At 41.0% G+C, this 25,610-nt stretch overlaps 1 protein-coding gene across 1 annotated transcript in view; it reads right to left on the reverse strand.

Annotated features, from left to right (window-relative positions):
- Nucleotides 1-251: 251 nt before the first annotated feature.
- The window catches only part of Hydr2 (abhydrolase domain-containing protein 2), a 39,200-nt gene continuing 13,841 nt past the window's right edge, over nt 252-25,610 (reverse strand). Inside the window, exons 2-7 of the mRNA XM_080283531.1 lie at nt 10,824-10,999; nt 8,973-9,140; nt 6,805-6,991; nt 5,259-5,453; nt 3,721-3,875; nt 252-1,561 (exon numbers count right to left, since the gene is read on the reverse strand). Coding sequence (XP_080139657.1) covers nt 1,404-1,561; nt 3,721-3,875; nt 5,259-5,453; nt 6,805-6,991; nt 8,973-9,140; nt 10,824-10,999 — 1,039 coding nt within the window. The 3' untranslated portion in view covers nt 252-1,403. The remainder of the gene's footprint in view (nt 1,562-3,720; nt 3,876-5,258; nt 5,454-6,804; nt 6,992-8,972; nt 9,141-10,823; nt 11,000-25,610) is intronic.

The following is a 25,610-nucleotide window of genomic DNA, read 5'->3' on the forward strand; positions in this document are numbered from 1 at the left end:
AGGGTGGTATTCTTAGCTAAACTCCTTATTTAGTGTGCATCTGTGTCCGATACATATTCACTGCCGAGATTGCTAAAAATGAATAATGATGTTATTTTTTGTTTCAGGCAGACCAAAATTTATATGGCTGGCATTTAAGGGGTGCTCTCAGATCATCCTGAGAGTATATGGAAGCTGGCAGTCTTACACATCCTGTAAGGCACAGCTACAAAACCAGTACCATTAACCCCTTCAATTAGGATACTTTTTATAGTTTATTCTTGCTGCTTCATGACAATATTAACCCAAGTTAAGAGAGACCTTGAACTGAATGGGTTAGTGAAAGCTACAGCTAATCTCTCCCAGTCTGAAAAGTCTCTCCTCAGCTAAATATAATTGTCTGGAGGTAGCAAAAATGAAATATAAAACATATCACTGGAATGAATGGGTTAAACAATGCATGAAATACAACATACAGGCCTAAAAGTTGTGAACTTATGCATAATGCTGGAAAGAGAACATCAGCATTATAATTATTTGCATAGCACTGAATATAAAAATAAACCATGCACATCAACAGCAAGCCTACTGTACATACAAAGAGCACATTGTGATTATCATTGCCACACATTGCACACAGGCACCTACTGTACATAATGACAAATGGAAACATCTGTAAGGACTGGCTTCTAATGGAAGAGAATAGTGATATAGTTATACAATTATGACATCCCATTTATATATATAGCTATGTAGTGTATACTTCTGCTACATCCTAGCAAATAAATTACCCAGTATAATTTTGGATAATTGGGTTCTTTTTAATTTTATACAACTATTTTACATCTGGATACTTCAAATTACCAGATTACGGTAGCCTTGAGCTTAAATAAATGAGGAATCTAGCTGGGTATCTAAGGATGGTCAACATCAGCTTTACCAAGAAGTTCCCACTGGCTGCATGCATGTGAATCTGGAGGGAGGGAGAGATGAAGGGATACTGGGAGCAGATGGATTTTAACTAAGGGAAGAATGCCCAGAAGGTAGGACTTTTGATTCATAAATTTCTATTAAAAATAAATACACATATAAATAAAACTTTCACTATATCTTTCCTACACTACAACCTAGAAATGAAATATTCACCTCTTATTAAAAAAATGAATATCACAAAGCACTCCTAAACTTTCCCTACATAACTCATTTCAAATAACACTTCTGTTTCATTCTTGCTGTCATTCTCTCTTTTCTACATAAATGCTTTTTATTTCTCAACCGTTTTCCTTTCCTTCCATATAAAGTACTGTATTCCAGTCCTTCACTTGTTCCTTCCCAATTCATATTTCTTAACTCCTTTCCTCTCCAACCATATAAATCTATCCCTTCATTTGTTCCTTCCCGCTTTATCCCCAAACTCATCCATATCACTCCTTCTTCATCTGGTTGTGTACGAGTGCCGTTGCCATGGACACCACTGCCCGATCTAGCCAGGTGACAGCACGAGGAAGAAGGAAGCCTCCGTCATAGTATCCCAGATGGCCTCCATGCTCAGTTTCAATGTACAATGCATTCTTGTGGTTCTCTGTGTAAGAGTAGAATGGAGATTAGCTTGGGAGGGGGTGATTAAAATAATCATCCTGACCTATCTATCTATCTATCTATTGCCAGACGCCTCAATCCCGTTTGGGGTGGCCACAAACAAATCGCCTCCAAGTCACCCAGTCCCCCACCATTTCACTCCCCTGCTCCCAACTCACACCCCCCTCTCTCATATACCTCTCCACCCCATCCCTCCATCTCATCCTCGGCCTCCCCCTCCCTCTTTCCCCCTTCACCTCACTCACATACACTCTCTTCGTCAGTCTTTCACCCTCCATCCTCTCCACATGGCCAAACCACCTCAGTGTGTTCCTCATAATGCTTCCTATCACATCCACATCCACACCACAACGCTCCTTTATATCCTCATTCGCCAGCCTGTCTCTCCATGTGACTCCACAGGCTCCTCTTAAATAACTCATTTCCACTGCCCTCACTCTTGACTTGTGTTCTTCCAACAACGTCCAAGCTTCACTTCTGTATGATAGAGTTGGTATCACAATACTGTCATGTAGTAACTTTTTCACTTCCATGCTCACTTCCCTGTTTCTTATCACTGCTTTCAAAGAACCAGCAACCTTTCTTCCCTGCTGTACCCTTTCAAGCACTTCACCCTCCAAACCTCCATCCTTACTCATCACACTACCCAAGTACTTAAACGTACTCACATTTTCCAATTCCCCACCATCCAACCTCGCTGTAAATTCACTGACTTCACCCCTCTCAAAGACCATCACTTTACTCTTCCCTACATTCACCTTTAGATTCCGTTTATTACACGCTCTCTCAAACTCATCCACCAAGCCTTGCAGCTCCCCTTCGTCTTCACTCAACAACACAGTATCATCTGCAAACAACAGTACAGGGAGTTTCCAAACACTATCCTCTCTCACCAGGGCCACTCCAACATCCACTACCCTACCTTGTACCTCTTTTATTACCCCATCCATGTACAGACTGAACAACCATGGAGACATGACATATCCCTGTTTCAACCCAACTTTCAAAGAGAAAAATTCACTTAGTTCACCATCCACACGCACTGCAGCCTTCGCACCATCGTACATACTCTTCACGGCATTCAACAACTTCCCATCTACTCCTGACCTCTTTTTTTTTTTTTTTCCACCCAAATATGAGGTACGGAAGGGCCCAGACAGCAAGCATCATAAATCATCATTATCCCAACCTCTTTTTCACCCAAAGAGGGGGTAAGAGAGGGGTCAAAGAGCAAGATAAAAGAAAAACACTATAGTGAAAACTAAATCACACCATGCCCAATGAAATAAGCCATCCCCCCCCTCCATACCCACACCCACACCCACCCACCCACACACACAACATTCAAGACCTCAGATTCCTGACTCTGACTCGGAGGTACCGGTATATCCTTCCATACTTATATGCTCACGAAAGTACAGAAAGCCTAGTCTTTTCAAAGATAGGGAAAAAAAAAAAAAAATGAGGATGGCCAGAATAAAAATGTCCTAGGATTGGAGGTGTTGGGTTAAAGCAAGTCCTTGTTATACAACTTCATTTTTAATGGGATATCATCTTCAAGGGTAGCCCTTTCCCTCCTCCTTTAATCCATCCATCATCCAATCCTACATTGCCCCATGAGGAGCATTGGAGCCCAGGGCTAGGCAGTTGGTCCCAACATTTAAGATGAAAGTAATCAGCCTCATTCATCTGTGAGTGGCATTACATGAGCAATCAACCCCAACCATCCCTTAGATATAAACCTTCACTGGCTCACAATTTCAGAAACAAGGTGCTTCACTCACAAAGACTTTATCAACTTTAGCAAACCCCTGTATTAAGGCCCTGAAGTTCTCATTTCAAGCCTACAGACCTGAGACTTTAATGGAGCTCCATATTAGGGAACCGAAGCCCTTGCATCTATCTAATGCTTTTGCACTTGTTAAACATACTTTTATGCTGTGAAATCCACTATAAATTCCAGAACCACTGCTGAATAAAGTTCCACTGCTACCTATAAACCTGATAAGCCAACTTCTCCCAAATTATAGTCCTAACTGAAAAACATTATGATCCTGTACAGTACTTTGGAACACAGTCCCAACTGAAAATGAGAACTGAATGTGCAAAACTGTATGAGTGAGTCCAAATCCCAATACTCACTGACAAAGTCTTGTGGTATGGAGAGCATGTCACAGTGGACTATAGGGTCATCTCGAGCATTAATGAAGATTGTTGGCACCTTGATGTTGGCCATGTAATGAACACAGCTATCATTGCGATACAGCTCCTCAACACTGCGGAACCCAGAGATTCGTCTGTGGAAGAAGAATTTGTTGCAAAACACAGTAGGGGTGTAAATAAGGAAGTAACCTTGGAGAAACATGCACAGTAAATTTAATCTTTTTTCTTTTTCAATATTTTAGCTATGCAGACTGGAATACTCAGAAATAATGTGGAGATGCACGAGCTGGGTCTTCAAGAGTAAAAGAACTTATGATAGTGTGCTGTGAGAGACTGGCATAACATCTATGAGATATGATAAACCAATAGACTAAGATGGTCTGAACATGCAGTGGACAGAGTAGGATGACTGAGTGAGGAGGGTCACATGGACTTTTTTTCATTGTGCCTATTTACATTAGTCTTCAATTAAAAATGTATGCTAGGTTTTATGCTCAACATTTTCATGCAATTTTTTTTTTTTTTTTATCATCATAAGCCAATGTTAGAAAACAGGCTTGATTAACTTCATTTTGTATGTCTTATTCTGGTTCAATATCAGGTCTGCTACTCATTCGCCTATGGTATACTAATGAATCCTTCAGTATTGTCATCGAAGTAGTAGTAGATACAAAACCAACATCAGATCCCTCACTTTCCTTTCTTTTTTTATATTAAAGCACTGTATGACCATCCAACAATTTTCTGAATGCCTCACCAATATCTAGTACATATATGTATATGTATATACAGTATATATATATATATATATAACTTAAATTTCCATCTATCAGTCCCTAAAAAAGATCAGTCAAGTCCGAGCTTCACTAGCATGAGTTTGACCACCACGTGCCCTAAGATTTAATTTCCATGGGTGGTTTGCTTTCTTTCCTTCTCCAGAGAATCTTAGCACTTCTTGCTCTGGAGCAGATCTTGAGTCTGCTGGATACTACAGGTCAAAGTCTGGAAGAACTTGCCACACTGAATTAGGTGGTGGTTTGAGCGAGTACAGTACCTAGCAGAACCAAGTCAGAAAATGTAGTACAGTATTCTTGTTTCTGCCTATAATCATTGTATAGTGTAGTTAAAGTAAAGCTGATGTTAGATTTCACCTGTGCAAATACCATTTCTGACACTTGTCGGAAATAAAAAACAATGGGGAAATATAATTTTTTAACTGAACCAGTTGGCGGCAAGGATGAGAGTCACATGATTTATTCAAGCTCCAACTACCCTTTGGATATAAAGTCTTACAGGAACATCAGGTTAAAATGCCTCAACTCACTAAACAATCTAATCTCATCTGGTTATGTGGTTACCACCCAATATAGCAAATGGTTCTGGTCTACAGGAAACTGTCTGGCTTGTCACCCACTGTAGAGTCACTCAAGGCAGTACTACACTGAATGAGTGGATAATGAGCACCACTACATGCAACACATAATGTACTGCAAGGAAAAAACTGGCCTGATACTGACCTGGTGTACACTTCATCAAGTTCAGGCAAGGTGGCAGCCGAGAGGACACGGCGCTCATCAATGTTGTGGCGCCGCTTTACTTCCTCTGTGAGCAGCTGATCCTTGTGGCGAATGATGACTGAGCGCATGTTTTCAGTCATGGAGAACAGGTAGATGCGGGCCAGGTTGTGCCACTCCAGCATATACTGCAGGCCTCTGAGTGGTATGGCAATACATTGTGGTTATGTCATTATCAATGTCATTCCAACTGGAACCACCACCACCATCACAGAGACAATGATAATACCAATGATGACAATGATGATGATGATGATGATGAGCCTCTGAGGGGGGAGATAATAGGTGGTGGTTACTTCATCATCATCACTGCTATCGGTATCATTATCACCATCACCATCACAGTGATAGCGGCAATAATGATGATGAAGATGATAAGTTAACTTTTTTATTATTTGTTTTGCTATCATGTCAATAAGAAATTTAGAGAAACATTGCCTATTAAAATTCTATTACTTTGTTACATGTACTATAGGCATTTAAGTGATAAATGCAGTTGCCATGGCTATACCTTTTCAGCTTAACTTGGTTCAGGTGTTTGTCCTTTTGTAGTCTATTTCACATAACTCAGTGGCAAGAAGACAGTAATATGGTTCTAAATCCTTTTCTAGCACTTCATCTTGACAAGCATCACACTCTATTGTTTATCTATTGTTGAAACTCGGCACTCAAAATAAACAGATGGTAATTTTAGTCAAGTTAAAGAAAGTATAGCCTACTTTTATGTGCTAAGGCTCCTGAGAAAGTAATGGCTGATAAAATAACTTACTCTGACTACAAATTACAGTAAATATTATGAAGTTTCTGTGGGGTAATGGTTGACAACTACATAAATATGGACAGGTGATTCTATGTATACTGGCTTCTGTAGGGATAATGTTTAAAAACTACCCAACTATGACTGGTGACTGCATTTACAGTACTTAAACCTCTGGGGAAATGGTAACTTTTTTTTCTTCTTTTAACGTGTCAGACTCTGGACAAAGGCTTCAGGGCCTATCCCAAGACCCGATAGTCCTCCTACAGGCCTCCTTATGTCACCAGCCAGCGCTAAAACCCACCATCCATATTAAATACATGCTAGGGCTGTCTCATATAGGACTGGCGCAATGGTCTTATCAGGGATATTTTTACGACATGTCGGCGGGTCTTCTGGAAGATCGGTAAAGTCTGATTTTTTATTAAACAAATCTAAAAACTGTTCCCTGCCCCTGCTGGGATTCAATCCTGGGTCCACTGGGACTGCAGGCTGCCTCTCTACCGATTCAGCCATCATTGTTCTAAGAGATAACATGTGCGTATGCCTCTGTGGATATTATGATTTGCAATTTCATTTACTGTGGTTGTTGATTTCATGTTCTGGGCCTTGGAGAGGGTAATGGTCGGTGATTATACAGTGTTCCCAAAGCCCAGCACCAAAGACACCATCAGTACTCGAAGATTAAAAATATAATAGTGTACAGTCTCAACCGATGGTCCTGATACTCACTTGTCAGCATCATAGCCCTGACAGATAGATATGGCCCCAACGATGCTGTGTGGCCTCTGTCTGTTCAGCTCCCCAAGGTACTTGGTCACTATGTTGCCCCCCATGCTGAACCCAACCAGCACCAGCCGAGACTCTGGGTAGCACTCGACATACTTGGTCAGCATCAGGTGCAGCTCATCAGACTGGCCTGCAAATAACAGCAACGTATATTATAGGTATGCCACACTTAACTTTCTCATAGTTGGGAATAGCTTTAGAATTCAATTCCAGCTAATGTCATATGATTTTGTTCAACTGAGAGTTGTAGGAGCCTGAGTATTAATTCTTGTACCAATAATTCTCTCATGGTTGAATAACTCTAGCATTCTAATTCAGTTCATGTCATAGTTTTATTCAGGTGAGAGTGCATCATAGAAACCTGAGTGTTAGCTTCTTTACTGCACATATATCAAGTCAAGAAGCCTGAGTGTGGGCTTCTTCACTGCATGGATATCATCACTGAAGCCCGAGTGATAGCTTCTTCACTACGCAGATTAAGTCATGGAAGCCTGAGTGTTAGCTTCTTCACAGTATAGATATCTTCTCTATTTTACTTCTATGCTGTTTTAATTCAGGGCAGATTTTCAAAGAGTCAGGCACAATCTCCATCCTTTCATGACAAGCGACAACACTATGCTAAATAAAACTGCCTGGTGGTAGCTGATGAAAATGAAAAAGACATCATACCGAAATTAAAATCATGACCATCATCCAACTCTTATTCCCACAATTATAAATTTTTGGGTAGGATACTAAAACATGAAAAAGCTACACACTAAGATAAAGAGAATTGTTATTGTATTAGTGCCTGGCCAAAAAGGACACATACCTCAATTAATTCATCATTGAAATATTTTTTATGACTTGCAGTACGAATAAGAATATACAATACTGTACTACAAGAATTCTGACCAGTTCATTGCACTGTTCAAGAGATCTTTGTTGTTACATTGAAGCTCTGTGTGTTTTGTGAGAGTGAGGTAGATGAGGCAAGTAGAGTGATGTACTGTGAGGAGTAGCATTACAATGGAGAAATACAGACTTGTTTGCAAAATGTACTGTATTTTGTTTTGGTACAAAGTAATGTAGCATTAGGTCAACATTGTAGCCTGTCAAGGTACACTTCTCTCTCTCTGGGAATGGGAGTTCCTGTGGTCTGAATTTCTGAAGGAAGGTCATGAAGGATACTGTAACTAACACCTAATACAAAACACCATCATTTACAACAAACAACAGTACTGTACATGATACCAAAACATAAGATGCTTTACCCACTGTACAAAATATATCTCTACTCCACGCAAAATTGTTTTATTACAAGATGCTGATTATTTACTACTCTACCTATGTTTCCTTCAGTGTTGCTCATGATTATTACAAAGTTGCTGTGAAGTTATTTATTTTTTTTTTTAAAGCCACTAACTCATAGGCCAGATACATATCTCATTTAATGCTGTTTCACAGAAAGTACAAGTAGCACTTTACAATATGCTATAGGTTACCTTTCACACAGTTTTGCTAATAAGGTAACAGTAAATTAAACAAAGATCATCTATCAAAGTTGTTATCACCTACAATGCTGATATGCCAATACCTCCAGTTAAGAGTAATTCAGTTGTTGTTGTTGTTGTTGTTGCTGGCCCAGGATCATATGGATTTAAATACTGATCCCATGGAAAGTGTTGTGATGTAATGGGCTCTTATAAGTACACTATACAGCCTTTACAGAAATACTTCTGAACACCATCTTGATCTATAAATGAGGATTATCTGTATCCAAGACTGCAGGGATTATGTTCTCACTGCTAGGGAGGCTTTCTGTTACTATTCCTTGCTGGCTGGTGTTGTCTATAACAGCATACCTGTACTTCCTCTTGTATGGTATTTAGGTACTGTATTATTAATATCAATAGAAATTGGCACAAATAATATACCAGAGAACACTTGTGCCATGAGATACCCAAAGAACTGCCACTTACTATATTCTGAATACCCTGGGACTGGTAAGCTTGATGTGGGGAAGGACTACCAGGTGTCTGAGGGCATTTAAAAGCAGGGCTTGCTTACACCATTGCACTAATATGAATATGCTGTAAGTGACAGCTGCCTGTATAATCACAATCTCATACCATATCTGAACACCCTGGGACTGGTGAGCTTGACGTGAGGAAGGACTCCCAGGTGGTTGAGGACGACACACCGATACCCAAGCGACCCAGCCAATGACACCAGTGAACGCACGTACGTACTCTCACTGCTGTTGGCAATCCCAGGGCAGACAGCTATTGTGTAGTCCTCTGTGAACAAAGTTACCTGGTGTTAGTCTGACTATATGCTAAAATAATGTCCAGGCAGTCAAAAGGTGGCTCAAGATAGTTTAAAACCCTCTGATTACTAAAACGTCCTTGAAAAGAAAATTGTCTAGTGTTAACCTTTATATAATACTGGAACCCACGTAGATTCATGGTAGTGTCAGTCATAATGAAGCATGTTTCACTTTCTGACTGTCAGAATTTCCCTGAGCTGAATAAAAGTGTATAGTGTTAGCCTGCATATGATATAAAATTCCATTTACAGCAGCAAAGAGGTTAATTTTTCATTACAGTGATATACAATATGCTTCCCTTCCTTATGCACTCATACAAAATTTCACCAATATACTCTACAGAGTTACAGTTCGCATTAAATATTTCATATTTTGCAGCGTTTTGTATTAATGCTCGCTTCAGTATTAATGAACTATCCTTAAAATTCTGAGAGACTGATTCTAGACAATGAGTCCTAGACGCTGGTTAAAATAGCAGTTGAGGTTTATTATAAGCCTGTAATTATAGATGAGGGAGGAGATTACAGTAATTTATGAATGTAGGTAATGGTGACTGACAGCCAGAAACTTGGTAATCTATGAATATTATACCTAGGGCTACTTGAGGCTGATTATTAATCCCTTGAGCATGAGGACAATATTTGTCCTTTATTTCATTCCTCCTCACTCCATATTTTATAAGACTTTGATCCTCTTGGCTGTGAAAAGGTTAGAGAAGGGTTCATTTACTCTCCGCATTGAAAACTCTTCAAAGTTTGACAAGATCATCTTTAGACAGCAAGACAACAATAAAAATTACATCCTTGGACTGAAGGAATTAAGAGGGAGAGGATGGGTGGGTTGAACAGAGAAGGTAGGTGGTGGCATAATTGGAGGTACACTTGGCCTGTCATCTAGAGGTTATGGGTTTGACTACCAGGCCAACTGTGCCACCTTTGGCTAGAGTCTTCTTTACATTGGACTGTTCACATAGAGAATTGAAACAGGGACTAAAAAAAAAAAATAGTGCTGCACAGTTTGAGGTAATGTTTGTGTGCTTTCCTTGTCAGTCATGTTTCGGCTGAGGATGTAGGTTGGGTACAGTGGATAATCAAAGCTTTACTGATTAAGAAAAGCACCCAAACGTTCCCCCAGATATGCTACGCTACTATCATTTTATACTCAGATCTCTATTTCCAGCTGTAGGCAGAAAATGTAAAGACTATCCAAAGGTTGCACTGTAGTAAGCTCAGGAACTAAATCTATGATCTCTTGGTTATGAGCAGTATGCAAATTTTATCATTATTATTCATCGTATTGTTTGTATCATTTATAAAGGCTCCAGTGTGCTTGCATGCATTAGCCTTGGTCACTTAATGGTGGCTCTCCACACTGCTCAGTCTCTGGTAGCCTCCCTGTTCAGTCCCTTATCCCTGAGGTCACACACTATGACCTCATCCCGGGTCTATTTCAGTCTGCCTCTTGCAACCCTACCCCCGACGTTCAAACTTCTCACTTTCCACACCCAAATGTATCATCATTCATAATTTATTAATACAGTACTGTCAACTTTTTTACCCATTCCAATTTCATCTTCCTTGTCCTCCCTTGACCCCTTTCCTCTTTCTGTCATTTTCCTCCTTTTCCCCCCTTTATGCCCTTTATTCTTTCTTACCATCTTGCCCCGAAGTCCCAGTTGGATCATAAATATCCCAGGTGACTGTGGCACCATCCTCCTGTCGTGAAGCACAACGCCGAGGGACGACATTGGGGCAGTGTGTTCGGCCTACTGTTGCATGTACTATTGTCTGCAGGTGCCCTGAGCTACCCCACAAACGCACCGGCACATACCTGGGGAATATGATGGATTTATAATATGGTGCTTAGAGAATGGGATGAAGAGTTTGAATACAATAATATACACAAAATATGCGATGGTAAGGTAAGTTGGAAGGTAGGGCATATGAAGTGAATTACTGTAAAGGAATACAGGAGGGTGAAGGAAAAGCATGGCGAGGAGGAGTAGGAAGAACAGGAATAAAAGGAGAGGAAAAGGAATAAAACGAGGTAAAGGAACTGGAGGAGGTGGATGAACAGTTATCAGGGGACGACACAGAGGCAATGTGTGTGCTGTGCCTGGTGCAGCCAACCATTGTATGCACTATCATCTACAGGAGCCCTGACTCATCAAATGCATTGGCATGTATGGGTATGTGTACTGTATTTGGTGGATAGGGTGGAACAGAATAGGTAGTTTAAGACAGTGCTAATATGTGGGTCACGAAAAGTAAAAGTTGCAAAAATAATACTGATTTGAGGATGGGGATGAAAAGACAGAAGAGAAGATTGAAGAGCAAGAGTGAGAGGAAGATAATGGGAAGGAGGGGCCATGGAATAAACAAGGGAAGAGAAAGGGGGTCAGAGTCTAACTAGAAAGGGAGAAGGAGTAGCAATAGTTAGAGGAGGTGAACAAAGATGGTGGGATATCAACTTATCTATGAAACAAAATTTACTTAAGATGAAAATTTACATGATAACAGTCAATTTACACACACTAGCTACAGGATTTGCCTCTTGCTGGTCTAGTGGTACAAGACATCAACAACAGTGAAAGTTGTGCACAGTCTTTCACAACCCTCAGAGGTGGCTGATGGGTTTTCTATCATGCACTGCTACCAGAGACTCAAGCTGGTCACCTAGTCTTAAATTGTTCTGCTGAATCAAGGTAGCCTAACCTTGGGACCCTACACATTACAAGGAGTAACAGACAATAGGACAGATTTCATTTACATTTATTTAGAGTTGTTTAACTGGTTGTCCACAGCGAAATTTGAGAAATATTTCGAAGGCATAAATGGCAAGTAATTGGAGCTGTGGCCCATCTGTGTTTTGGAATATCATTCATGGGGGCTGGAATTGAGTTGGGATGATGATGATGATAACTGTAGTAGCTATGATTTTTTCATACCTTTAGAAAATGGAACATAAAGCTTTGAGATGGGCATCTGTATGCTTTTGTATAAAAAAAAAAAAAAGGGGGGGGGATATAGCTAGTTTCCAAACAATAGCCTAAGTGGGTGAATCTCTCTCCTTCTCTCATATGGGCAAAGATGGGACAGATACACAGAAATGGTGATGGACTTTCCCACCATTTTTTCCCGCCAGAGAGGGTCCTCCCTTACCTAGAAATTCAGTTCATTTTTCCTCCCTCATTTCTCTCTGTTGCTGCCCACGCACCTCTCTCTCTCTCTCTCTCTCTCTCTTTTCCCACGCTTTTCTTCACTACCCTCCTCCTCACACTCTATCCCTTATCCCCCCCCTCTCTCTCTTTTCCTCTCTCTTCCATCCTTCCTTTCTCCCTCCCACCCTTCCTTCCTCCCTATCCCTCACTCTCCCCTCCCCTCCCCCCTTCTATATCCCTCCCTCGTATCCCCTCTACCCCTCCCCTCCCCCTCTTCTCTCTCTATCCCTCCCCTCCCCATCCAACTATTACTCCTACGCGCCTCTCCTTCCCTACCTCCCCTCTCTCTCTCTTCAACTCCTCCCACACACACCTCTCTCACTCTTTCTCTACTGGCCGATCCTTTCCGCATCTCTCTCTCTCTCTCTAAGCCGCTTACCTTCTCTTAACTCGCCCTCTTTTCACAGTCTTTCAACACCTTCATTTCTAAGATGTCTTTTTAGATTCAGTAATTCCCACGGCATCAAGGGGTCAAGAGTCAATCTCCACTATACTCTTTTTACTCTAACTTGGCCTAAAATTGCCACCTGTCCAGCTTGAGTGGGCTGACAGAAGAATTTAATGCTAGTCATGATGAAGTGCTATGGAAAGAATGCAGAGCTGTAGCATTTTTTTTTTCTTTTTTAGAGCTGCGTGATACATGCCGCTGAAGGACAAAAAGATCTGGAACACGTTACGGCGAAAAGAATATAATACTCAGCACGACGACACCATACATGACACTCATGCTCCTATGACTCGCCCTCGGCTGAATGAAACCGTCTGACATTATCTGGAAAAGTTCGAGAGTTACCACGATCGTGGAGGGGTAAATGATGACAATTTTAAATCAGGATCCTAAGACCAGCACGTTCGTTTTAAGTTATGGGGGAACCCCTTGGCCCATTTTAGCTCAGGTGATGGCCAAGTGTAATCAGACTAAAAGTCGATTTAGGAAGTAACCAAAGGACACTCATTCCTAGCTTTGCCTCGTCGAATTTCAAGCATCCAAGACTTCATATTCAGGGTGTGGAAGAGACCCTGTTCCGTCGGGTGAAGGCAGAATGCTCCTCAAGTGAAGGGATAGGACACCCACATCCATATAAAGGCTGACATCGCTATGGCCTAGTTTCCCTGTCCTCCATTCTCTGACCTAATTTTTCAGACGCAATCGTAATTCTCTCTCTCTCTCTCTCTCTCTCTCCTAAACCCATCGATCCAGCCAGCCCACCTCAAGGTCACTGGAGCACCCACCCCTCGGAAAGAGAGAGAGAGAGAGAGAGAGAGAGAGAGAGAGAGAGAGAGAGAGAGAGAGAGAGAGAGAGAGGCAGAAAAAAGAAATAAGTGAAAAGAGAAGAAACGAGAAAAGAGAAGAGACAAGAGAGAAAAGAGACAAGAAGAAAAGACAAGAAGAGAGAAAAGAGACAAGAAGAAGAAAGAAAAGACAAGAAGAGAGAAAAGAGACAAGAGAAAAGAGACGAGAAAAAGTGAGAAAAGAGACGAGGGGGGAGAGAGAGAGAGAGAGAGAGAGAGAGAGAGAGAGAGAGAGAGAGAGAGAGAGAGAGAGAGAGAGAGGAGGGAAGACGAAAAGGGAAGACTAACGTATAAGCATCAAGTGAAAGGTCAAACGGTGAGATGAAAAAACAGACAAACAAGGGAAGAGGGGGCAGGAAAGGAATGGGCAAGAGAGAAGACGAAGAAGAGGCGAGAGCAAAAACGATGATGAAAAGAGAAAGCTGAGATTATCAAGTGCTGAACGAAAGGTCAGGTTAGCTTGTAAAAGAAAGAAAAATAAGAAAGACGAAGAAAAGAAACAAGAAAAGAAGAGGAAAAAGGGGGGGGGGGAATAGAAACGAGTGAAAGGATAAAAAAAAAAAAAAGCTGTAGATATTCGTGAAAATCAAAGGCAGAAATGCTCATGTGTACAGCAGGGATTTAGATGGTAAACATATGACACACACTCACAAAGGCGATTCTCAGAAAACTAAGCGAAAGAAAACACAGAGACATTCAATAGAGAGCATACCTCAATGACGCTTTGAATACTTTTTTTAATTCGTTTCTGGGACGTTCAGAGCTGGATTGGTTAGATGCAGCCTTCATTAATTCCATACCTAAAAGATTTCAACGTGAATACAATAGAACTTAAAATTTGTCAAGTATCCTCCACTAGTATTACAGCAATTCAGCAGACAGACAGAAAGACGGACGGACCGACAGGCAGAAAGGCGGACAGACAAACAAAGACTGGCATAGACAGTGGCAGCTTAAGGAAACTGGCAGACATTAAAGCAGATTGACAGACAGATGAATGAACAGACAGACAGACGGACAGTTGGATGGGCTGATGAATGGATGGATAAGACAGACAGGCAGATAGACAGATGGACGAACAGAAAAAATGGAGAAATACAGATGCTCATGCATATTTGGCAACGAAGGCAGTTTGACAAACATTATAAAGGTCAGTAAACATTGACTTGCACGACATTATAAAGCAAGCGCAAACACTAGCATGATAAACTAAACATTAATACAACAGCTTCAGTAAACATTGATAAACTCAGGAGAAAAAAAATACTGACATGAGTAAACATATTAGCACGTAAACATAAAACTAAACAACAAACCCAGGAATAAACATTGGCAAACGAGTAACCATACTGGCATGTAACAGGAAACAAAAGTAAACACTGATAAACTCCATAGTAAACATATTGACAAACATGACAATAACTTATCAACAGAGAAAAGTGTACTGATTCAGGGTAGCAGTTTTGGCAGCGTAACATCTCTACGTAAAAATATTGACAGCATAACGAGTAAACGTAATTACTAATACACACCAGTATACACACTGACGAATGCTACTGTAAACATGACTAATACACTAGAGAAAATGTAACACACACAAACACACACACACACACACACACACACACACACACACACACACACACACACACCAATGACAGAGAACCTATCCCTAAAACAATAATAGTTACCGACAAAAAAAAAAAAATGAGACCAATGTGACAACCAACGTCCTGTAAAATAGCCTCCAACCCAGTCAATACGACGATGCCTTTTCTCCTTGCTTTTACCAGACGCTCTTGGGCAGCTGATGGAGACTTCTCGCACGGGAAAAAGAAAGAAAAAAAATAGTGTATCCATGAATCCCTTCTGTGCAATGAATTTTTTGTTATTATTATTATTATTATTATTATTATGGTTACCGAAATGATTTTATTCTGAGCAAAATGTTCTGTAGTGAAGTTCATCCATGCTTGCTGAAAATCTTCCTAAAAGAAGGGGCAGTCCACTGCAAACAAACAAACAAACAAATAAATAGAATATACTTTAATGTATTCAGATATGACCTAACTCAATCATCAAATAAATATATAATTAAAAATAAAGAAAAAAATGTTCCCCTTCAAGCTGGAAAAAACTGGATCTGAGCGAATTTTCTCATTATGTATCATCGTGTTCAGAAACCACATTCAGGCAGGTGTGGCAATTTCACTCAACCCCTTCAGTATGATGGGTTCTTTGTTTATTCTCTCTCTCTCTCCCCACCACCAGACGATTTCATGCACCTTGAGGAAAGATCTTTCTATCTCGTCTGTCAGTCTCTTTCTGTGTCTGTTTGGCTCTGAGCCGAGTTTATGCGTATATATCAGACTGTTCCTCTGCCTATCATAGTATATCCCCTAATTAGATCTACAGTATATTTCCGAAGCCCAAGGATACGGTATACTGTATATAATGTACTTCAGTTAGATTAGACATTAGGTTAGGTTAGGTTAGGTTAGGATAGGTTAGGCTATGTTAGACTGCACGAATTTGCCGGATGTAACACTAAACATACATTCTTACGTCCGAAAATGTTACCGAGTCATGTTCCTATCACACACTCTGAGCTGGAATCCCGCTTGCCGGCCTCACAAAAACGAGGCAGGTTATTCACACCGCCTAACCCCCTCCTCTCTTACATCCTTCCCTCCCTCTCCTGCCCCTCCCCAGTATCTATCCACTCGTCGCTGTGTTCAGATAGGACCTATAAACAACTTTTTATTTCATTTTATTTACTTTTAAGTACGTACTGACAGAGAGAGAGAGAGAGAGAGAGAGAGAGAGAGAGAGAGAGAGAGAGAGAGAGAGAGAGAGAGAGTCCCGCTTCAGCTCTGGCTGTAACTATAAACTTCCTTTCTGTGGTCTACTGGGAGTGTTTACTAGCCAGTCACGTTCTGCCGTCTAGTCATGGGAAGAAGTCTAGATAGTTTCCATGCCAGTTACGCTTGCGGGTCTTATTCTCGGGGAAAACTGGGACTCAGAAAAAACTGACTTCCTGGCTTAATGACTAGCAAGGTCGACAGGAATACAAAGCTTTCTTCTTTTTTTCCCCCTTTAGTTACGACTGCAAATTTTAACTCTTGGGGCCTGGGAATAACTTGTATTAAACCACTTATCCCTGTTTAAGACACACGTATGCCTATGGTCAAGAAGTAGACAGGCTTGAAAGTAGAAGTCTGTTTTGTTTGAGGGAGAAGACGGATGTGTAAGCTACCTGCTTGAGTTCAGGCAGTAACTATAAACTAACCTTATTCCGCCGGTGTGACTTTGGTAAATGTGTGTGTGTGTGTGTGTGTGTGTGTGTGTGTGTGTGAGAGAGAGAGAATATCTACCGGTATACATAATTCTTGCAACCTCCACACGATTCTATTAAACTTAAAAAAAAAAAAAATCTCATAATGAAGGGCTTAAAGATGGTTGCATCTAAACCCTCCAGTTCGTAGTCTCTCTGGAACTTATTAAAACACACACAAAAAGGAGAAAGACGTCACCGTACTGAGGGGGTTACCAGTACTGCATCTTCCCACGGACTAGAATAAAAGTACTTAAGAGAACAAGGACAAGTAGTATTTCTAACCCCCCGAGTAAGTTGTTTAGTCTCTTCTCCCTGACTACTTTCTTGAGTTTGAGAGAGACTTTTTAATTGTAACTATTATGTCCCGCTTTTTGAGCAAATTATCTTAATTGCCCTGCTTTTAGAAAATTACTATTGCATTAGATATAATATGACCTTCTTTTATGAAATTAGGATGAATTAGAAAAATTATGCATAATTCTAACCAAATGAAATACCGAATTAATATAAAATCTGTAATACTCACTAGCTGGTAACTTTGGTCAACCTGTTCACTGTACCGTACGGTATGTTCGGAGTTCTTATGGGACGTTAGTGTTTGATCAGCAGCCTCAGGTTGAGATGTCGCGCAGCAGCGGTCTCTGTCACATTAGTCAATACACACACACACACACACACACGTGCACGCGCGCGCTAGTGTCCCGCTTTTAGCTCCAATAAATCTGGTCACCTTAAGTATGAACGAAATGTAAAAGACGATATCGTACTGAAGGGGCTAAAGAACCAGGTAGTGTGTTTCAGGCTGATCCTACAAACATGGAGATTGCCTTCCGCAGTTTCTTATAAGGCAGACCGGAAACACCCTACATGAATAATTACTGAGCGTGGTGTGGGTACGCGCCCCTCAGTATCTTTCTATGATGCGTTTGCTTTCACCTGACGGAACTGGGTCACAACAACATCCTAAATACAAAGTCGTGGCTGCGTAAAATTTGATCAGCGTTTGTCATGAGGTAGGTGCATCAGTTACCAAAGAGTCCTCCCCTCAGTCTGACTACACCTGGCCACTAACAGATGAGAGGAGTTATGGATTTTTCAGCCTAGGGCAAATGATCTATAACTGGGTTGTTAGGTTACAAGATAATTATGCTCATCCACTCCCTTTACATCTTCACTACGATGTACTAAATTTTATTATTTCTATCTACTACTTCTATTATTTTTTCCTGATAAGATTTTATTTAGATTAAGGACCTCTCCTACTCAGGGTAATCAGAGCAATGCCCTTCAGACTGTGGAAGTTGGAAGAATTCAGTACAGAAGACACCATCATACTCAACCGGTTAATAAGGTCACAGGAGCTTCACGCAGACCCTAATGATATAAAATTAAACTGGGTGTCCATCCATAGCGTTCCTCTTCATTCAGCAGGACGTTTATCAATGACTACCCAGCATTATTTACTCATTTCCTACTCCCATTACCATACCCACAACCACACCAACAGACTGAACCGCCTCCACAACACACAATGCTAAGTACGTTTCTAGTGTGGCGTTATCTATGGACCACCCAGTACTTCAGAATTTCTTGTATTGACCAACAGCCTTATGACTTGCTTGGCGTGGCGTGGGCAGATCTTCCAGTGTCCTTCTAGTTGCTCATTTAGGCTACCCAGGTGACTCTCTGTTCCCATACACTTAAGATGCTCCCAGGCACTTCACTTCAAGGACCGCCACCCTGACAATCATCACTATTATCGACACCACAACCATCGACACTACAAACCTCACAGCTATCACATCAACCAGCACAACCATATATAACATCATCACATCCGTAACTGTTATATCCATCATCATCATCAGTACTGGTAGGCTAAGAAAACCCTCCACAAATAATAATAATAATCGCATCACCAATTACAGTTACCACAACCAACTACTATCAATTTTACCACACTTAAACTTACAACTACCCCACTGACAATTAAAACACCCACAACGCCCACAACTAATCCTATCACACCTTCCAAAACAACCTGATCCACTACAACTACAACCACCGCAACTGTACCAAACACTCACAACCATACCCACACATCACAATTACCACAACAAAGTACTCCATTCACAACCACACCCACCGCTACCACAACTACCACAACAACCACCACAACTACAAGACCAGTTTAAGTTTTGGTAAACAATGTCAGGTTTCACCACACTGATTCTGTGCATATAAAGTGCATGCCCTTGATTCTCTCTCTCACTCTCTCTCTCTCTCTCTCTCTCACACACACACACACACACACACACACACACACACACACACACACACACACACACACGTAGTAGCTACCCGGTACTATAATTCAGCTACCGCCAGACAAATCTAACTGATCGTCAATCCTAGGCTCCTAATCATGTTTATCCCGTCACCATTAATCCTTCTATGGTCGGGGCAACTCTGGTCGTCTAAATTTACTCCATTCAACGTCATACAACTTACCTGGGTGAGTCATAGGAGCCAGAGAGTTGAATAATACCGCATCGTCCCTGATCGAAAACCCTCTTCTTAGATTAATAAAACTATCTGGAGACAAATTAAAATAAAAGGCGTCAAGATAGGGGTTAAGATGTAATATGCAAAATAATTCTATAACGATGGTGTTAAGAGTCTCCCAAGCCCACCGGCAAGACCCCATTGCCAATGAAAGCTTGGCGTCAGTGATGGTGGTGGTTGTCATCTGATATGGGCTATCATCTAACCTGCTTTCTCTCTCTCTCTAATACAGTATACTCTCTCTCTCTCTCTCTCTCTCTCTCTAATACAGTATACTATCACCAAGGAATTATATTGAACCAAGGAAGAATCTCTATTTGTGAAGGGATTAACTAAGGATATATAACCCTCACAATTTCACCCTTTCCATGCGAAAATATATTTTTTTTCAACTTAATTCTTGTTTCTCCCAGACAATTTTTTCGATAGGATAGAGTTTATGATCCGGGGGATGTGTATAGAGCCTACCTTAACCCTTTCATTACTGAAGGGGCTCTATTATGATGAACAAAATCGTCTGGTAATAGCTAGAATAGAGAATTAATGCGTAATCTGAAGAAGTTATAGAGCCGTCCATTACCCAACCCAACCCAATCTAATCCAACTAAATCCAATCCAGACTAACCCAACCCAATTCAACCTAACCCAACCCAATCGAACCTAATCCAACCCATCCCACCTGATCCCTCTGCTCCTACTCGACTTAAAGCTTACGTTCTGACAGGAAGCGGAAGTAGACCAGATACGCACTCCAAAAACGCGAACTTTACATTTCTGAAGCGTTGCGATCTCTCTACTCTCTCCTCTCTCCCTTTCCTCTCCTCCCCCTTCTCTTCCTCTCTTCTCCCTCCCATTCTCTCTTCCTTTTCCTCCAGGTGTTTCTATTGGCTGTTTCCTCCCCTCTCCTCTTTCCCCTCGACCTCACTTTTGTTTTCCTTTCTTCGTTTTATCTATTCAGTCTTTCTCTCCACATCCACACACCCAAACACTCCACACCACACACATCCATACCCCCCACACACCCACAGTCACTCCCCACCAAACCCCCCTACACAACTATCTCCTATCAAACGCATCGAACTTTGGTACCTGACAGGGGAGTTTTTAACCTTATCATTATCTACTGTCGCTACCGAACAAAGTCCACAGATACGCGGTACAGACCACTCCTAAGAACGTGATAGTTTATATCTTCTTAACCTCTTCAGCACATTTTTTTTTTACTTAGCAGTCTAGTGGTGAACAAAGGCCTTATCTAACCCCTCCAATTTGAAAGTTTCAAAAATTACAAAAAAAAAAAAAAAAAAAATCGTCCGAATAAACAAATGTCAAATCAAATCGTGTGTACAGCCTCTTCAGTACGATGGGCCTGGACTCCAAGGATAAATACAATCGTCAGGCGGCAGCAAGAGTAAATTATAAGCCGTCATCATTACTTATACTCCTTCAACTCTAACTTGGCCTAAAATTGCAATCTCCAAATCTCGAATACTGAGCCGTAACAAGAGATTAACACTAGAGCATGGGCTTATCACGAGGAAGTGAGTGGAAAGGATGTAGTCATAGCACAGTCTTGTTGCAGAACTACGTGAAATAAGCTACAAAAGGACAAAAACCTGAGCCAAGTGACGGTAAAAGCACTATAGTTAAAAATTACTTGTTAAACACTACGGTAACCTTAGTAACACAACGTAGTTTATTGATGACCTAACCACCTTCGTTACCATGGATGTTTTGCATTCTACTATAGTTGGTGTTCTATGTAGGTTATATTTCGTTGCGCCTCCTCCTTAGCGATTTAAAGCTATCGATGATCTTTTCGTCAAATTACGACCTATAATTCATCTCCCGTTTATTCTGACACACACACACACACACACACACACACACACGAGGCGTTTACTGTTTAGGTACAATAATTTCGGTCAGAGTAGGAATCTTAAAACCCCTTCAGTACTATGACGCCCTTAATGATTTTTGCTACCGAAACAATTTTACTCAGATCAGGAAAAAAAAAAAAAAAACTCGCAGAAATGGAGTTTGGAAATTATCTTCACAAACGTCGATGGTCTTTTTAATGTAATTCTTCCAACGGACATTACGATTTGTCATTTTAGTGACTCCAGTGCGATAACGTCTTTTAATTAGTGATTGTCTGTCCAACATTTTCCCCTACGAGCACCTGGGTATAAGTGAATATACAAACAAATGTTACTGGATGGTTCTGCCATAATCGCCCTTTCGTGACTTCATCAGCCTAATTCCTTTTACAAGAGGTCGCCCCAAGCGGATTAGATTATAGCCTACAGTAATTGTCTGATGAGAGAATAATTAAAAGGCATCATTATACTATCACAGGATCAAACATGGCCATTACAACACTTCCCCTTAATATGCAATGCTATATCGACCTTTCTTGCGTACCTGACCGCTATCAATCTCCCTCAGAGTTCACATACCCATTCTAACCATATCTATTAGAAAAGCCTCTCCAAAGCCAAATAAACCGTTCTGGATAACAGGAAGAATTGCTAAAATATTAAAAACGTCATTAAAGTAGGGGAATTAGTGAAGCAGGCCAACGTTCTGCCAACACAAGCAAGGCTAAAGTCATTATCACGAGTTCGATAATAATTAAATAATCATCTGTTCGGGTCCCACCACCAGCCAACGGAGAGGGTATCTGCATGCTCTTTATTATGAACCATTATGTAATCTCACGCGGACAAAAAAGTGGTACAGGAGCGGGGTTGTGAAGTTAGCGCTTTTGGGAACTGGTCTGTGTACTCATATTCAGCTAGCGCCAAATGTCCTTGGATAGCGATGTAGTTAATAGCGGTTTTTTAGGAATTGCTCGATTTTATGGGCATATTCTTGAGATTTTGCCATTTTCTGGAGATACTGGCACTTTTGAAATTGTTGCCAATTTAACACATTTCCTAGATTAAGCAACGTAGCAGCCCTGTAGCGCTGCGCCTCCTGAGAGCAAGTTCAGTGTCTTTCTTGACTATTTTGGCAACGCTTCTGCGGGGAAGCGTTGCCGTGGTAGTATACAAATACGGCTACAACTCTCCTATCAGAAGGTCCAGTTCAGTTTCAAACATTCTAGTAAGCCACACCGTCAAATACAGAACACAGGGGAGTAAAATGACAGGAAGTGAGATAATGAACCGAAAAACAAAAATATCCAATTCAACTCCATGGGTATATGGCATTCCACTCCTTCCTTGCCAACACTACCCGGCTGAGTTGCCAACTTTATTAATTGTCTAATTTTTATACGCCCCGTTCCCCATAACACTAATATTTACTAAGATTATTTAATCACCTAATCCTAATGCACAAATATCTTGACGACGGATAACAAATTAAATGATAAATATACGAGAACAATTTGGTTTGTTTAACCCTAGCAACATTTTACTATGGGTGTTGCTAGTACCACGTTTACTGTTTAAAGATGTTGCTAATGCTGCTCCTGTTTTTATTGGTAGTCAAGGTCGCAGACTCACAACTATACCTCGTGTTGTACAAGAGATAATATATATTATGTGCAGTTGTAGTAAATGGTCGTGGTTTTCCTATAAAAATGTGTGTGTGTGTGTGTGTGTGTGTGTGTGTGTGTGTAGTATCGTCGAGGCTATTGTTTTTGTTGAAGTTATTGTTATCTTAGTTCTGGGTGTTGAGTGAAAGACCCAACTCAACACCAAGGACCAAGTTATTGTTATCTGCATCATCTGTTATTGTTGCAAGGGTGGTACAATAGTTCTGCTGACAACAAAGGACTGATAAGTGGCCTGATAATGGCAAGGAAAAAATCTCGAATATGGGAGAGAGAGAGAGCACATCCTCGTTTTCGTCTCTGGCACAGCGTCCAGTAGCAGCAACAACAACGTGAGGGTGTGGGAGGAGGGTTACATAACACTACCCCACATGGTTTCGAATCCCTTTGATAATTCCACGAGTAACGTTGCCTAAGCGGGTTCTGAACACAATTGTCTGCTTAATCCCTTCTCCCATTGTACTATCACGATCAAAGTTCGCTGATATTTCTCTGACGGATGTGGGGATGGAAAATGTTTAAATTATATGAAAAATTTGACGAGTCAGTGAAAACAAAATGAATGTGAGAGGGATATTATCTGGCGTAGGGTAGAAAATGAGAAAGATTGGTAAACAGAAATGCTATTTATACATTCATATGGTAAAAGTATGGTATGTGTGATATATTTGAAATTTGTATGCCACGTTATACGACTTATTTAGAATGCAATATATAGAATGAAGGCTATGTTCATGCACCTACGAGTGTGTGTGTGTGTGTGTGTGTGTGTGTGTGTGTGTGTGTGTGTGTGTGTGCAAAGCCTATTAATAAAGAGTTCTCATGTAATATTAAGCTGCGTGCGTGTGTTTGCATTAATGTTGGGAGGAGGCTACCGTGCACATGACTGTCATGTGCAAAAGAGGTGTCAGACGGATGACGCACATGCATGCATACACCAGTTTACACACACACACACACACACACACACACACACACACGAGAGCCCATGCAGTTTACAATGCTAGAGAGAGAGAGTACTAACATGGGACTCCACGTGTGATCTCTGTGTTCCTATGCTAGTACTATGTAGAGGTCAAGGAAGGTTATATAATGTAAACCATGTCCTGTCTCTCTCTCTCTCCCTCAGTAAACAGTGGAGTGATGAATACGGACAAAAGGACAAAAAAGGAACTGGGAGGGAGAGAGGAATGTATAACAACAACAATAATAATAATAATAATAATAATAATGGCATAATATTCTTATAAAAGAGGAGGATCTAGAAACAGGAAAAAAAGAAAAAAACAGGAAACTACTGACTGAACAGCTACCGAGCGGAAATGAATCACACCATCATTCATCATTCAAGACTTCCACGTGCTCCGTTAACTGGCAAGGAAAATATGGGAGATTATAGAGTGAGTTATGAGGGAGGGGTATGAGAAGGAAGGAGAGAGGTGTGTGAGGGGGACAGAGGGAGGTAAGAGGGAATGGAGAGAGGGAGAGAAGGAAAAGGGTAGTGGAGAATGTAGGAGAGGAAAGGATGGGAAGAAAAGAGGAGAGGGAGAAAAAAAAGTGAATAGCCAAGGGGAGAGGAACAGGGAAAGAAAGCGAGGTGAGTGAGGAAGGAGACAGAAGAATAAAAAGGTAAGTTAAGAATTGAAGGATGTGAGGTAAGAGGGGGGAGGGGATAGGACAGGGAGGAGAAAGCCAAGGATGAGGAGAGAAGGAAGATGTGGAGAGGACGGGAGAGGAGGAGGAGGTGGGGTGACAGAACTGGAGGGAGAGATTGAAAAGGTGCAAAGGGTATGCTGGAAAGAGGGGAAGAGGTGACAGGTTGGAAAAAAAAATATCAGGAACTAGAAAATGAGAGAGAGAGAGAGAGAGAGAGAGAGAGAGAGAGAGAGAGAGAGAGAGAAAAAAAAATATCAGGAACTAGAAAATGAGAGAGAGAGAGAGAGAGAGAGAGAGAGAGAGAGAGAGAGAGAGAGAGAGAGAGAGAGAGAGATTATGCAACCTGTCCAATCAAAGGGGCGAGTGAAAAGATCAAGTATTATATAATGGAGGTGGCAGGTGAGAAAACGAAGAAGGGCTGCTTGTCTTATGTAACTTGATACATGGACAGACAGACAGTGATAGATATAAACAGATATAAAGCAAGAAGACAACAGATGGGATGCCAGCAACATTTAGAGTCACTACAGATAAATGGGCCAAGTCTATTCCCAGATGGATGGATGAATAGATGGATGGATGGATGGAATGATACTCGTTGACCGATACACTGATAGATAAGTGGACAGACACAGAGCGAGACTGATAAAAAGACATGAAGATATAGTGTGGTAGATACAGATATGGTATGGATATATGATAGACTGACAAACAAGTGGACAGACAGACAAAAACAGACAGGCGGATATGGTTTGCTAGACAGAGATAATACTGGCAGGGAACATACGAAAAGGGGTAAGTAAAATTA

This window comes from Coenobita brevimanus, chromosome 97, assembly GCF_032717465.1.
Source record: "Coenobita brevimanus isolate Jiangsu-jjx chromosome 97, ASM3271746v2, whole genome shotgun sequence".
Taxonomy (NCBI): domain Eukaryota; kingdom Metazoa; phylum Arthropoda; class Malacostraca; order Decapoda; family Coenobitidae; genus Coenobita; species Coenobita brevimanus.